The sequence below is a fragment of the Pseudophryne corroboree genome, chromosome 3 (assembly GCF_028390025.1).
Source record: "Pseudophryne corroboree isolate aPseCor3 chromosome 3, aPseCor3.hap2, whole genome shotgun sequence".
NCBI classification, from domain to species: Eukaryota; Metazoa; Chordata; class Amphibia; order Anura; family Myobatrachidae; genus Pseudophryne; species Pseudophryne corroboree.
The window spans coordinates 60994994-61011259 of NC_086446.1; the positions used below are offsets into that span (position 1 = coordinate 60994994).

General features: G+C 42.9%; 1 protein-coding gene across 1 annotated transcript in view; it reads left to right on the top strand.

Annotated features, from left to right (window-relative positions):
- The window catches only part of LOC135054727 (NACHT, LRR and PYD domains-containing protein 3-like), a 268241-nt gene that overhangs the window by 58059 nt on the left and 193916 nt on the right, over positions 1 to 16266 (top strand). Inside the window, exon 5 of the mRNA XM_063958023.1 lies at positions 6062 to 7772. Within this exon, the coding sequence (XP_063814093.1) occupies positions 6062 to 7772 (1711 nt within the window). The remainder of the gene's footprint in view (positions 1 to 6061; positions 7773 to 16266) is intronic.

Below are 16266 nucleotides of genomic sequence, written 5' to 3' on the forward strand. Positions count from 1 at the left end.
GACTGTCGACCAATAGTGGTCGACCTAAACATTGTCGACCTAGGCACTGTCGATAAAACGAACCACACCCAAATACAGTATAAACGTATAAACATATACATGTTACATAGTTAATATATATATATATATATATATAAAAACTATGTGTGTGTAGCATATATACATATATATATATATATATATATAATATACACACACACATTTTTATATACATTTGTATACAGATCTACAGTATGTGTGTGGTGTGTATGTGTGTGTATATATATATATATATATATATATATATATATGTAGCGCTATATATTAGTGTCTACGTTATGCCCCAGCAGTGGGGCAGCATATATATATATATATATATATAAGTATGGTATATAGGCGGCACTCGTGGACTTAATTCAAATAAGAAACCCGGACACTCCTGGGTTGAATACAACGTTTCGGATTTATTATCCTTCGTCAGGTATATATACATATACCTGACGAAGGATAATAAATCCGAAACGTTGTATTCAACCCAGGAGTGTCCGGGTTTCTTATTTGAATTAAGTCCACGAGTGCCGCCTATATACCATACTTATATCAAACTCAGAAGGAAGGCACCGGGCAAGATGTCTACATTTATTTGGCGGAGTGCCGAGTGTATCTTTACTCTACTCTATATATATATATATATATATATATATATATATATAATTCCCAGGATTGAGATGGCACTCAAAGACTTATATATATGAATGCAAAAAAAGCTGTATTTGAGATTCAACGTTTCGGGGTGCAACCCCCTTTCTCAAGAATACAAACAGCACAGCACAGATACAACAAGAATACATAATAACTTACCCCCTATATATATATATATGAAATAACAGCGGCACTCAGGGTCTTTCAGTCTTTCAGAGCGGTAAAAATCTATTTGAAAAAGTCATATGTCAATCGCCAACGTTTCGGGGTTATTAGCCCCTTTAACGAAGGGGCTAATAACCCCAAAACGTTGGCAATTGATATGTGACTTTTTCAAATAGATTTTTACCGCTCTGAAAGACTGAAAGACCCTGAGTGCCGCTGTTATTTTTCATAGTGTTGTAAGTTTGCTGTTGCAGAAGGCAAATGGGCATAATTACCATCAGTAGCTGCAGTGCCAGACTTATCCCCTAAAAATAAATAAATAAATATATATATATATATATATATATATATATATATATACACATATATACACACACATATATAAACATATTGTGTGTGTATATATATATATACACATACAGAGTATGTATGTGTGGTGTATATATATATATATATATATATATATATATCAAAGCCAGTGTCATAGTTATACTACCAACAGTGTAGCAGCCATCCAGCACCTCACACCTCACCTTATGAGGATCAGGCCACCTCCACGGAGCAGCCTGCTTACTACTATAGATGCCGACACTGTGCTATTGCTTCAAATTGTGGGCTAGGGATTCCTCCAGTATAGAGTGTGCGGCGGTGCCGGAGCGGCGCTTCTCTGATGTCACATGTGCTGACATCACTGTCTCTGTGTTAGCGGTGCACTGCAGGGAGGCCAGGGCTAGAGAAGTGAGCCCTTCATTGCGCCGCCGCCGTTATGAACAGGCATTTATGCCGCCAGGTCCGCCAGTCCAGTGCCGCAGGAGGAGGTGAACGGGGGGGGGGGGGGGTCGCGGCCTGGGGGGAGGGGCCTTGGACACCCTGTGGAAGGCTGCTGTAGCAGGAAAAAATGTTTTCCTGTCTACAGCAGCAGCACACACAGTCGATGCTTTGGGCCTATTTTGATGGGGGGCCTGGAGCTGCAGCTCCATCCGCCCCATTGTTAATCCGGCCCTGGGCAGACACTGAGGAGAGAGACATGTCCTCTCACTACACTCTCCGGGACTGGAGTGAAAATGGCGATGACGCACGGCTCCTTATCTGGAATCCAAAACCTGCGAGAATCCGACAGCGGGATAATGAAGTTTTGCCTCATTCTGGCTTCCGAGTCTGGCGGTAAAACCTGAGACGTGAATTTCAGTAGGGTTTGGTTCTCTGAGAATATATATAGAGAATATATATATATCTATATATATTATATATAAATATAAATATATATAAATTCTTATATATATATATATATATATATATATATAAGTTCATATATATATATATATATATATATATATAAAAGAAGCGAATAGAGGTTTGGCACTCCTCATGTAAGGTAAGTACTGCTCAGGTGCCCTGTCATTCTTGAAAATATTGTGTAGACAGTGTGCGACTGGCACTCCAGAGGCTTTGAAAGAAAGAGCTGACACAGTTGCTTATGCCTAACGTTTCAGAGCTTACGCTCATTTATCAAGACAAACTGCACAAAAGACAATAACACTCATATTTATACATTACCAATTCACCTCGTGCACGTCCCTGTCCAGCACTCTCCGGGAGTCCATGACGTCATGGGCGCCCGCCGGCGCCGGCGAAACGGCATCACCCGGGGGGTGAGGGGGGTGGGGGGATGTGAAACAGGACAAAGTGTACCGTCACCATAGTAACAATAACAAAAAAGGACAGCTGAAATAAAACAAAGTATGATCATGATCACTAAGGCGAAGTATGCAATCGAACCACTCCACATGCTATAAGTATACTAAATGTACAGCACAAGAAGAATCATAAATATGTAATGGTGGTACGATTCAATATCTGTCACAGTAAGAGCCGGAACGGGCCAATCGATATACTAAATGCATCAATTAAACTAAATACTAACACACCTGTAAACCAAGGTTCAGAAATACAGTGACCTAAGACAAATTCATAATGATTATAGGAAACAGGTATAGGACAAAATGTCATTCAATCCAGACGGTTTTACCGTCTGTAACGTGTGGATCCGTCTAGCTTCTTTCTGAAGCAACAGACGTCCACGATTGCCACCATGCTTGCTTGTTTTCAAGAACACCATCAATGATTTTATAGCGAATGGATGCTAGGCTATGCTGGAACTCCTTGAAGTGTCGGGCTACAGGTTGATCCGAACTTCGGCCCTCAATGGCTGCCCGTATGCTAGAACGATGTAGCGCAATCCTTTCTTTAAACTGTCGGATCGTTTTCCCTATATAGAGGAGTCCGCAGGGACACTTGATGTAATAGATTACGTAACTACTAGTGCATGTAAATGGATGAGAGATTCGGAATTTCTTGCTTGATCTGGGGTGATAGAAAAATTCCCCCATTTCTAGACTACTGCAGGTAGTACAGCCTAGGCAAGAAAGTGTGTTGGGGTAGCATTTTTAAAATTGGTGACATCATTGTGGACCACAAGATCTTTAATATTGCGTCCACGTCTGTATGAAGGTAGAATGGTGGTAGTATTGAATTTCTTAAGCTGTTTGTCATGTGTGATAATGGGCCAAATTTGTTAGGCAATTCCTACAGTATGTCCGCTGGATGTAGAAAAATCCTGCGGCCATACAATGCGATCATTGTTTGTTTGCCTGTTGTTGTTTTTTTAATAAAGACACTCGGTCTTGTAACAAGACCCTTTCTTTCGCTTTTTTAAGAAATTTCAAGTGGTATCCTCTCATCAGAAATTTGCGTAGCATCGTGTCAATTTGTAGGATAGCATTGTCACGATCACTACAGATCCGATATGCTCTCATGAATTGTTAGTATGGTAAACCCCATTTCAGTGCTGGTGGATGAAAACTGGTGGCATGCAAGATCGTGTTTCTGTCTGTATCTTTAATGAATAACGTAGTGTGTAATGCATGCTGTGCATCTTGTTTCACGGCAACATCTAAGAAGTGTATCTCGTCAAAGTCTGTAGTGAATGTGAATTTGATGGATCTATCCTGTAAATAAATGTCTTGCATGGCAATCCTAAAGCTCTCCTCGGTGCCTGACCAAAGAATGAAAATATTGTCGATGTATCTATGGAATGCTTTAATCTTATCAGACATTGCTGGATTGCTCAAAAATAGATCTCTCTCAACTTCACACATGAATAGGTTGGCGAAGTTAGGGGCCACACAAGACCCCATCGCACAACCTGAGTTCTGTCGGTATATTTTACCGTCAAACAGATAGTAATTTTTGGTTAAAGTCAGTTCTAACAAACGTATGAAAAAATCCACATCTGGCCCACTGTATTTATTATTACCAGTAATGAAATGTCTAACAGCTTCTATACCCCTCTGTTGGGGGATACTAGTATATAAACTAGTAACGTCAACAGTACACATGAGGTACCTATCAGGCAAAGGTGACAGGGTCATTATGTGTGACAAGAAGGTCGTAGTGTCTTTAAGGCATGTACTTTGCTAATCTACAATAGGTTGTAGGTATACATCGAGGTATTTAGAGATGGAATAAAAGAATGAGTCCCGTCGGCAATAATTGGTCGGCCAGGTGGTTGTTGTGGATTTTTATGCAGCTTCGGGATAGTGTATAGAACTGGTATTACAGGCCAGTCCTGGGTGAGTGCATCCTTGGTCTTAGTTTCTATAACCTGCTCTAAGACCGCCTGTGTCAGAATATCATCTACCTCTGCTTTATATCTGCTTGTAGGATCCGAGGATAGCCGCTGATAAGTGGCTTCATCCGCTAACTGGCAGTAAATCTCACCTTTATAAACCTCCAAATCCTGAATGACAATGCCACCGCCCTTATCAGCAGGGCGGATGACAATGTGTCAGCTCTTTCTTTCAAAGCCTTTGGAGTGCCAGTCGCACACTGTCTACACTATATATATATATATATATATAAGAATCCAATTCAGCCGGCACTCACATATACAAGTTAAATGCTCCGGTGTCCAGTTCAACAAAATGTCATATTCCTCCAATAAGAACGGCACTCAGAGACTCTCATAATGGGTTAATTGTATTTGGATCAAGTCAGATCAAACGAACGTTTTCGGGGACACAGCCTCTTCCTCAGGACCACAGACAATGACCATTGTCTGTGGTCCTGAGGAAGGGGCTGTGTCCCCAAAAACGTTTGTTTGATCTGACTTGATCCAAATACAATTTACCCATTATGAGAGTCTCTGAGTGCCATTCTTATTGGAGGAATATATATATATATATAAATATATATATATATATATATATATATATATACTGGGTATGGTATGGGTGACCGCCGGTCAGCATACCTCCGCCGGTATCCCGGCAGCAGAATGCCGGCAGGGAGGGGGGCGAGCATAACCATCCCCTTGCGGGCTCGGTGTGGTCACCACAGTTTCTATTCCCACTCTATGGGTTTTGTGGACTCCCACGAGTGGAAATAGTCGCTGCTGTGCATAAAAGGAAACACCCCATCCCCCCTAGAAATCCTGCATTTGCCCCTCGACTTACTCAGAAGTTTGATGGCTGACTGATGTGCATCAATGTTTCTGCTTGTGTACATCAGCGGCGGATGCCATCTCTGGGCATCTCTATACTCAAGATGGTGTCTGATTCATTCACATATTTTCGCACAATGAAATTGCATCTGCAGACGCATGTGTGTACATCACTGAGTCAGGCCTATAATCACTGTGACCATTACTATCAGTTTACTGCTAAGAGGAAATAATGGTGACTCCCAGTGGGCACTGCGAGATGGAGGATCAGTAATAGCCAAGACCATGATTTATTAAAGTCCAATAGCTATAACCAGTATTCCAGGTTCTAAAATGGCTAAGCACACTCCACCGACCCACATGCCAGGTAACTGAGATTCTATGGCAGTCATGGTTTCTGCATCTCCAATATAACTGTATGAAATGCATAGATGCAACGTAAGGTGTAAGGTGAATGTCTGCAATTTTTGTGTTCTTTTTCTGTTGGCAACATCCATCTTATTAATAAGTATATATACTGTATTTCTACAAATTATTGGAAAGTTTTTAATGTACAGTATCCAGAGAGGTTTTCTTAGTTTACTTTATACAGTCTGTTTTACTCTATCACCCATGGCTTCAAGTATGTAAAGAAGTGTACTGTGGTTGTGAACCTGATAATAAAAATACATACATTGCTATTTGTAATCATTAATATGTTTAAATCCTATACAGGCTACAGAATAACATATGCGGATTACATTAGAGAGAGATATGAAGTTATTGAAGAACCTAATGCAAGACCAGGGGAGTATATCAAACTGGAAAAAAGATTTGGAACACTTTCACTGATCAAGAATTATCGTAATAAAGCGCAGAGACAACATGAGATAATATCTTCAGGCCAGAGGCATCTACAGATTATGGAAGACAGATCATCAGATGAGTATTCCCCAACCACTATACAGGCTTTATTTGATCCTGATGATGGTGGAACTATTCCCAAGACTGTGGTGTTACAGGGACCTGCTGGGATAGGAAAGACTATGACCTCCCAGAAGATCATGCTGGACTGGGCCTCTGGGAATCTGTATAAGGACAAGTTTCAGTTTGTGTTCTACATAAGCTGCAGAGAAGTCAACACCATCACTGGTAACATAAGTCTGGCTGGATATTTATCCAGGTTTTGTGGACTGACCTGCCCATCTGATCTGTTGCGGGCAATCTTCCTTCACTCTGAAGAAATACTGTTCATTGTTGATGGTTTTGATGAATTAAAATGGTCACCAATGAATGGTAGAGAAGTTTGTTATGATCCTTATCAGGAGGTCTCCAAAGAAATCCTTCTTAACAGTTTATTTCGAAAAAAAATTCTCAAAAGTTCCCTAATCATCACCACACGACCATTGTCATTAATGGTGCTAAAGGACTTTGCAAAATGCATTCGATATGTGGAAATTCTGGGATTTTCAGGGAATCAACGTGAGGAATATTTTTATAATTTCTTTCAAACTAAAGAACAAGCAGACCTGGCTCTTAGGACAATAAAGGACAATGATATTCTGTTCACCATGTGCGTAGTTCCTATAATTTGCTGGATTGTCTGTACTGTAATGAAACCACTACTAAAAGAGGGATTACATGTGAATGATTGCACGACATCCACATCCATTTACCAGTTCTACTTAAAGGGTTTAATAAAGTATCACGGAAGGGACACGGCCCAGACTATAAGCACATGTATACAGAAGCTGTGTGCTTTGGCCAATGAAGGAGTTTGGGATCAGAGAATTCTATTTGAAGAATCAGATCTTGTAAGACATGGTATCTCTGTGTCAGAGCTGGAGTCTGTGTTTCTGAATGAGAACATCTTCCACAGGAACGTTGATGTCCACACCTGCTACAGCTTTATCCATCTGAGTGTGCAGGAGTTCTTTGCTGCTCTCTACTATGTCCTGGATGAGAAACCTGTAAAAGAACATTCTAATGACTTAAAAATTAAGACGGTAAAACATTTACTGGAGGCATCAGAAGTCCACTCACATCTAACATTAACTGTACGATTCTTGTTCGGCCTTTCAAACAAAAAGTTATTACAGGAGACTCAGAGGACCATTGGTTGTCCCATTTCTTTCAGAGAAAGAACAACATTGGAGGAATGGCTGAAGAGACATGCTTCAGGATACCATAAAGAGATACTATGCTGCCTGTATGAGACCCAGAACGAGGAGTTTGTGGAGAGAATAATGTCTTACTTTCTTGATGTGGATATAAACACCTGTGATGATGCAAAAGACAGTTCTGAGAACATTGATTACCGAGCTGTAGCTTACTGTTTGGAGAGAAGTACAATACAACATAATGTTTGTATTGTTAATGACTACACAATAGGACCAAAGACTCGGAGTGTTCTGTCTAAAGCACTTTCTAAGTGTTCGACCCTTCGGTAAGTATTTGGCCAGGGCCATCAAAACAGCATAGTTTATAGAGGGCTAATAGTTAAGCCTCTTATGAATTTTATGTGTAAATAAAGGCATTCTAGGCTAATACAGGCTGTATATGAGAGGGACTATGATGGTGACATCACTTCAGGTGACATCCAATGTGGTAGCCTACAGAGCCTGTTGAGTATAAATAATACCCATGGTGCACACATTGAGTTCTGTACCTTTGTCTCTCTTAAGGCCACTTATGCTGTCTCGACAAAGGCTCTTGTGAAGGCCAAAACATTGACTATGAGGGATTTTCTGGTCGCATTGCTAAACAATGCAACCACAATAACCCCGGCGGCGGCAGTGTGAACGTGCAGGTATCGTCCTGTTCATGCGCAGCCTCTGAATGAGCTCAGGTCGTATTGGGTGCGAATGCCTCTGCCTGTTTGACATGGGGGACAGATGGGGGGAGGAGGCGGTGGAGCATTGCGGGGGTGGCACAGAAAAAATGGCCATGTCGGTGGCATTTTTGGGGCAGCTGCTTACGTCATACACAGCAGCTCCGATCTGAAAAATGGTGGCGGACCTCCTGCTTACGCAGTCCAGCTGCAGCTGCAGGGGACTATCTACAGTTGCTGCAACCGCAATAAAATCGTGGTCACAGTCGATGGGTAGGCAATTCGGCATGCTGGGAGGCCTTGCTCTGCGATGGGCGGCCCCCAGCACGCAAAAAATCGGATTGCAGATTCTGCTTTTTAGCAGAATCTGCAATCCGTGCTAAAAAATCACCTATGTGAGCTAATTAATCCAACTTGGACCTTTGACATAAATATTAAAGAAGACAGATGAGTGCTCTCCTTTAAATCCCACTTTCATATATACAGTATAGTAAAAAAGGATCACATGCTCCAGATAAAGTGCCACCAGTGTCCTTTATGTCTTACACAGGCAGACAGCGCAAGGATACTTTCAGCAAGCAGAATACAGGTCATATCATCACAGTTTTACAATCTTCTAATAAAGTTGGTACAGAAATCCAATGGCCCCTACCGTAGCCCATAACCATAGCCGATTACCTGGTCAGCTAGTCCACCGTCAGGAGCAATATCCCTTTACACTGACATTTTTAAAGCTAGCTAACAGGTGCTGCTAATCAGCCTAACTGTGGTTCAGGTCTGATCTTAGAAAGACCTGGACTAGATTCAATCACAATCCTGCTGTTCCACCTTTAAACCAGGTGAATTCACACTGTCCTTACCACACTCCTCCCCCCTTTAGCTTTAACCACCATGGTGAAGCCCCAAAAAGTGCTTTGCTGTCTTCATGATGGATTCACTGGCTGTATTTCAGGTATTAATAAAGGGAATTATATCCAGAGGAGCCAATTACTTAGGCTTCTGCTTGAGAATGTCAGAACGAGGAATGGCAAGGACCTTTTTCTTCACGTGCTACAATAGGACTAGACTGTGGGCCTAATTCAGGTTGGATCGCAGAACGCGATCAAACCGCAAACAATTGCTAAAAAGAAGCGGGCGCATGCGCAGCACCTGTACTGCGCACACATTTTCTGAGGCGGTCACGGGGTGGGGCGGCAACACTCCATTTCCTAGGCAGAGATGGAGCATTGCGGGGGCGGTGGCAGCCAAAAGGGGTGTCAGTATAGAAACGGGGGGGCGTGGTGTGGGCATGATTGTGGCCGCTGAATGACGTTACATGCCGCCGCCATGATCAGAAACATGCCAGCGGGCTTGCAGCGGCAGGAGGCAACCTTAGTTTTTCTGTTTGATGAAGGGGGGGGGGGGGTCAGCATGCCGGGTGGAGTTGCCCTGTGATGGGCGGCCCCCAGCATGCAGGCAAAAGGATTGCAAAGTCTGCTAATTAACAGAATTTGCAATCCTTACTGAATTAGGCCCTGTAGCCCCTACTGATGAACTTGAGAATCATAATGTGGGTAATTCAGACCTGCTTGCAGAAACCATGTGTACTGCTTGGGGGGCAGATATAACATTTGCAGAGAGAGTTAGATTTGGGTGGGTTATATTGTTTCTGTGCAGGGTAAATACTGGCTGCTTTATTTTACACTGCAATTTAGATTTGTTTGAACAAACCACACCCAAATCTAACTCTCTCTACACATGTTACATCGCACCCCACCCCTGCAGTGTACATGGTTTTGTCCAACTGCTAACAAATTTGCTGCTGTGATCAGGTCTGAATTACCCCCTATGTCCATTTGTTGTATAGCTTCCATTCTGTTGGTGCAAACACGGTAAACTCTCAATAACTGCGAAAAAGCAAGTCCTCTTTTCAGTAGAGATGTGCGGCTGGCATTTTTCCTGTTTTGTGTTTTGGTTTTGGTTCTAATTCCACTTTCGTGTTTTGTTTTTGCCAAAACCACCCTTTCGTGTTTTGGTTTTGGATCTGAATGATTTTTGAAAAAAACATAAAAACAGCTAAAATCATAGAATTTGGGGGTCATTTTGCTCCTATGGTATTATTAACCTCAATAACCTTCATTTTCACTCATTTCCAGTCTATTCTGAACACCTCACACCACACAATATTGTTTTTAGGCATAAAAGTTGCACCGAGGTGGCTGTATGACCAAGTTAAGCGACACAAGTGTGCAGCACAAACAGTAGTGGATCTTGCCATGGGCAAGCAGGACTTTTGCCCGGGGTGTTGCCTTCCGGAGGGCGCCGGCGCCATCCGGAGGGCGCCACACCATGGCAAGATCCGCAACTGTGGCCACCGCTGTGTCCCGCTGTGCCCCCCGCTGGTCCCCTGCAGTGAAGTTTCCCTTCCTGGAGAGGACCTTTGCTGTGCGGTGCGCGATGACGTCATCGCGCACCGCACAGCATTGTGGGACTTTCAGACGCTAGGGGTCATATTTTACCTCTAGTGTCTGTGTATGCTGTACTATGGGAGAGACGTCATGATGTCTCTCCCATTGATCCGAGGAGAGGAGCGGCGCCGGCGGAGGTCTGCAGCGGTCAGGAGCGGGGATTGTAAGTATTATTATTTTTTTTGTGTGTGTGTGTGTGCAAGCGGCTACAGGGGGCACAAATGGGGGCACAACTCTACAGGTGGCGTAACTGACCACGCCCCCTGTATGAAGCCATGCCCCTATTCTCCACCCGGGGCGCCAAAATACTTAGAACCGGCCCTGAGCACAAACACCTGGCCCATCTAGGAGTGGCACTGCAGTTGCAGACAAGATGGCACTATTCAAATACTAGTCCCTAAACAGCACAAGATGCAAATAAGAAAAAGAGGTACACTGAGGTTGCTGTATGACTAAATCAAGCGACACAAGAAGTTTGTGGGTCCCTAACCTCTGAGCAACTCTGTGGTGAAGCTAGGGGAGGAAGAAGAGGGGGAGGAAGGCAAAATCTATAAAGTTGTAGAGGATAGTGTTCTCAGTCGGAGGGCGCAAATGGAGGTGGGCAAGGATGGAGTCCATCTGGAAAAAATGTTGATGGATGAAGTTAAGGGGGAAGGAGTATGGCAGGGACAGCATGCTTTCACATGAGGTTAATGTGGAGCAGCAGGTCTGTGCAGAGATGGAGCAATAAATAGCATGGTGTAATGAGATCCAGTCCTAGGATCAGTGGTAAGATACGAGCAAGGCTAATTAGCAGCACCTGACATCTGTCTTTAAAGTTGTGTGAATGCAGATCTGCAAGGCTTCTGATGGGGAACTAGAGATGTGCACCGGAAATTTTTCGGGTTTTGTGTTTTGGTTTTGGATTCGGTTCCGCGGCCATGTTTTGGAATTCGGACGCGTTTTGGCAAAACCTCCCTTAAAATTTTTTGGCGGATTCGGTGTTTGTTTTCTTCAAAAACCCCTCAAAAACAGCTTAAATCATAGAATTTGGGAGTCATTTTGATCCTATAGTATTATTAACCTCAATAACCATAATTTCCACTCATTTCCAGTCTATTCTGAACACCTCACACCTCACAATATTATTTTTAGTCCTAAAATCTGCACCAAGGTCGCTGGATGACTAAGCTAAGCGACCCAAGAGGCCGGCACAAGCACCTGGCCCATCTAGGAGTGGCACTGCAGTGTCACACAGGATGGCACTTTTCAAAACTAGGCCCCAAACAGAACCTCATGCAAAGTTGTAGAAGAGGTGCAATAAGGTAGCTGTATGACTAAGCCAAGCGACACGAACAATTCCCACTGGAATTATACGACCAAATCACTGGAATTATACAGCCAAATCACTGGAATTATACGGCAAAATCACTGGAATTATACGTCCAAATCAATGGAATTATAAAGCCAAATCACTGTAATTATACTGCCAAATCACTGTAATTATACGGCCAAATCACTGTAATTATACGTCAAAATCACTGTAATTATTACTAGTGATGTGCACCGGAAATTTTTCGGGTTTTGTGTTTTGGTTTTGGATTCAATTCCGCGGCCGAGTTTTGGATTCGGGCGCGTTTCGGCAAAACCTCACTGAAAATTTTTTTGTCGGATTCGGGTGTGTTTTGGATTCGGGTATTTGTTTACAAAAAACCCTCAAAAACAGCTTAAATCATAGAATTTGGGGGTCATTTTGATCCCATAGTATTATTAACCTCAATAACCATAATTTCCACTCATTTTCAGTCTATTCTGAACACCTCACACCTCACAATAATATTTTTAGTCCTAAAATTTTCACCTAGGTCACTGGATGGCTAAGCTAAGCGACCCAAGTGGCTGACACAAACACCTGACCCATCTAGGAGTGGCACTGCAGTGTCAGACAGGATGGCACTTAAACAAAAATAGTCCCCAAACAGCACATGATGCAAAGAAAAAAAGAGGTGCACCAAGGTCGCTGTGTGACTAAGCTAAGCAACACAAGTGGCCGACACAAACACCTGGCCCATCTAGGAGTGGCACTGCAGTGTCAGACAGGATGGCACTTCCAAAAAATTGTCCCCAAACAGCACTTGATGCAAAGAAAAAAAGAGGTGCACCAAGGTCGCTGGATGGCTAAGCTAAGCGACCCAAGTGGCCGACACAATTGGACTCTCCTTGGGGATTTGTGATTTAGAAGAATGCACAGTTGTTTGCTGTGCTTTTGCCATCTTAACTCTTTTAAGTTTTCTAGCAGGAGGATGAGTGCTTCCATCCTCATGTGAAGCTGAACCACTAGCCATGAACATAGCCCAGGCCCTCAGCCGTTCCTTGCCACTCCGTGTCGTAAATGGCACATTGGCAAGTTTACGCTTCTCCTCAGACGCTTTTGATTTAGACTTTTGGGTCATTTTACTGAGCTTTATTTTTTTTTATTTTACATGCTCTCTACTATGAAATTGGGCATCGGCCTTGGCAGACGACGTTGATGGCATTTCATCGTCTCGGCCATGACTAGTGGCAGCAGCTTCAGCACGAGGATCTTGATCTCTCCCTATTTTTACCCTCCACATTTTTGTTCTCCATTTTTTAATGTGTGGAATTAAATGCCAGTAATATATCAATAGCAATGTCCTACTACTATATATATACTGCGCACAAAAACTTAAATGCACCACAGGTATGGATGGATAGTATACTTGACGACACAGAGGTAGGTAGAGCAGTGGCCTACTGTACCGTACTGCTATATATTATATACTGGTGGTCAGCAAAACTCTGCACTGTACTCCTCCTATATAATACTGGTGGTCCCCAGTCCCCACAATAAAGCAGTGTGAGCACAGATATTTGCAGCACACTGAGCACAGATATGGAGCGTTTTTCAGACAGACAACGTAGATATTTGCAGCACACTGAGCACAGATATTTGCAGCACACTGAGCACAGATATTTGCAGCACACTGAGCACAGATATTTGCAGCCCCCTGAACATAGAAACTGAGAGGACGCCAGCCACGTCCTCTCACGATCATTTCCAATGCACGAGTGAAAAATGGCAGCGACGCGCGGCTCCTTATATAGAATCTCGCGAGAATCCGACAGCGGGATGATGACGTTCGGGCGCGCTCGGGTTAACCAAGCAAGGCGAGAGGATCCGAGTTGCTTGGACCCGTGCAAAAAAAGGTGAAGTTCGGGCGGGTTCGGATTCCGACGAACCGAACCCGCTCATCACTAGTAATTTTACAATCACTGGAATTAAATGGCAAAATCACTGGAATTATACTGAAAAATCACTGTAATTATACGTCCAAATCACTGGAATTAAATGGCAGTACCACTGGACATATACGGAAGTGTCAGACAGGATGGCAAAAAATAGTCCCTAAACAGCACATCATGCCAAGAAGTAAAAGAGGGCAATGAGGTAGCTGTTTGACTAAGATAAGCGACACAAGTGTGCGGCACAAACACCTGGCCCATCTAGGGTTGGCACTGCAGTCCCACTGCACTAATGGTGGATGCCGGAAGCATAGTTGTTATGGCCTCAGTAATCGGCTTTGCAACAGGGTATATATATATATACGGCAGTATCACTGGACTGGACTTATACACCAGTACCACTGTAATTATACGGCAGGATCACTGGACTTATACTGCAGGATCACTGGATTTATATGGCAGGATCACTGTAATTATACGCCAGTACCACTGTAATTATATGGCAGGATTACTGGAATTATACGGCAGGATCACTGGAATTAAATGGCAAAATCACTGGAATTATACATCGAAATCACTGGAATTAAATGGCAAAATCACTGGAATTATACATCAAAATCACTGGAATTATACGGCCAAATCACTGGAATTATACGTCAAAATCATTGGAACTAAATGGCAGTACCACTGGACATATACGGAAGTGTCAGACAGGATGTCACTTTAAAAAAATAGTCCCCAAACAGCACATGATGCAAAGAAGAAAAAAAGGTGCCCCGAGGTTGCTGTATGTCTAAGGTAAGCGACACAACCACCTGGCCCATCTAGTAGGGTCACGCAGTTGCTGAATGTCAAGAGTGGGCCGCAATTGTTCGGTCCACTGACAGCATCTCCAGCACGCCCCTGTCATTTTAAAAAATTCTGCAATTGGTGGAATTATACGGCAGTACCCCAGGACTAATACAGCAGTGTCAGACAGGATGGCACTTTTCAAAAACTAGGCCCCAAACAGCACCACATGCAAAGATGTTGAAGAGGTAGCTGTATGACTAAGCCAAGCGACACAAACAATTACCACTGGAATTATATGCCCAAATCACTGGAATTAAATGGCAAAATCACTGGAATTAAATGGCAAAATCACTGGAATTAAATGGCAAAATCACTGGAATTATAAATCCAAATCACTGGAATTAAATGGCAAAATCACTGTAAGAATACTGCAAAATCATTGGAATTATACGTCCAAATCACTGGAATTATACATCAAAATCAATGGAATTAAATGGCAGTACCACTGGACATATACGGAAGTGTCAGACAGGATGGCACTTTAAAAAAATAGTCCCCAAACAGCACATGATGCAAAGAAGAAAAAAAGGTGCACCGAGGTTGCTGTATTACTAAGCTAAGCGACACAACCACCTGGCCCATCTAGTAGGGTCACGCAGTGGCTGAATGTCAAGAGTGGGCCGCAATTGTTCGGTCCACTGACAGCATCTCCTGCATGACCCTGTCATTTTACATTTTTTTTTTGCAATTGGTGTATTTATACAGCAGTACCCCAGGACTAATACAGCGGTACCCCTGAACTCATACGGCAGTGTAAGACAGGATGGCACTTTTCAAAAACTAGGCCCCAAACAGCACCTCATGCAAAGATGTCGAAGAGGTGCAATGAGGTAGCTGTATGACTAAGCCAAGCGACACAAACAATTACCACTGGAATTATACGCCCAAATCACTGGAATTAAATAGCAAAATCACTGGGATTAAATGGCAAAATCACTAGAATTAATTGGCAAAATCACTGGAATTATAAATCCAAATCACTGGAATTAAATGGCAAAATCACTGAAATTATACGTCCAAATCACTGGAATGAAAAGGCAAAATCACTGGAATTATACGTCCAAATCACTGGAATGAAATGGCAAAATCACTGGAATTATACGTCCAAATCACTGGATTTAAAAGGCATAATCACTGAAATTATACGTCCAAATTGCCGGAATTAAATGGCAAAATCTCGGTATTGCCTGCCTATTGAAGTGGAATCTAGATGGGATTTGGTACCGGGGACACAATACCTCCATCAATTGTCTAAATCCCACTGCACTAATGGCGGATACCGGACGCACGTCTAACACCAACATAAGTGTCAAGGCCTCAGTTATGAGGGCTTCCATCGTCATGTGAAGCTGAACCACTAATCATGAACATAGGCCAGGGCCTCAGCCGCTCCTTGCCACTCCGTGTCGTAAATGGCATATTGGCAAGTTTACGTTTCTCCTCAGACCATTTCAATTTCCTTTTTTGGGTCTTTTAACTGAACTTTGGCTTTTTGGATTTTACATGCCCTCTACTATCACATTGGGCATCGGCCTTGGCAGATGACGTTGATGGCATTTCATTGTCTA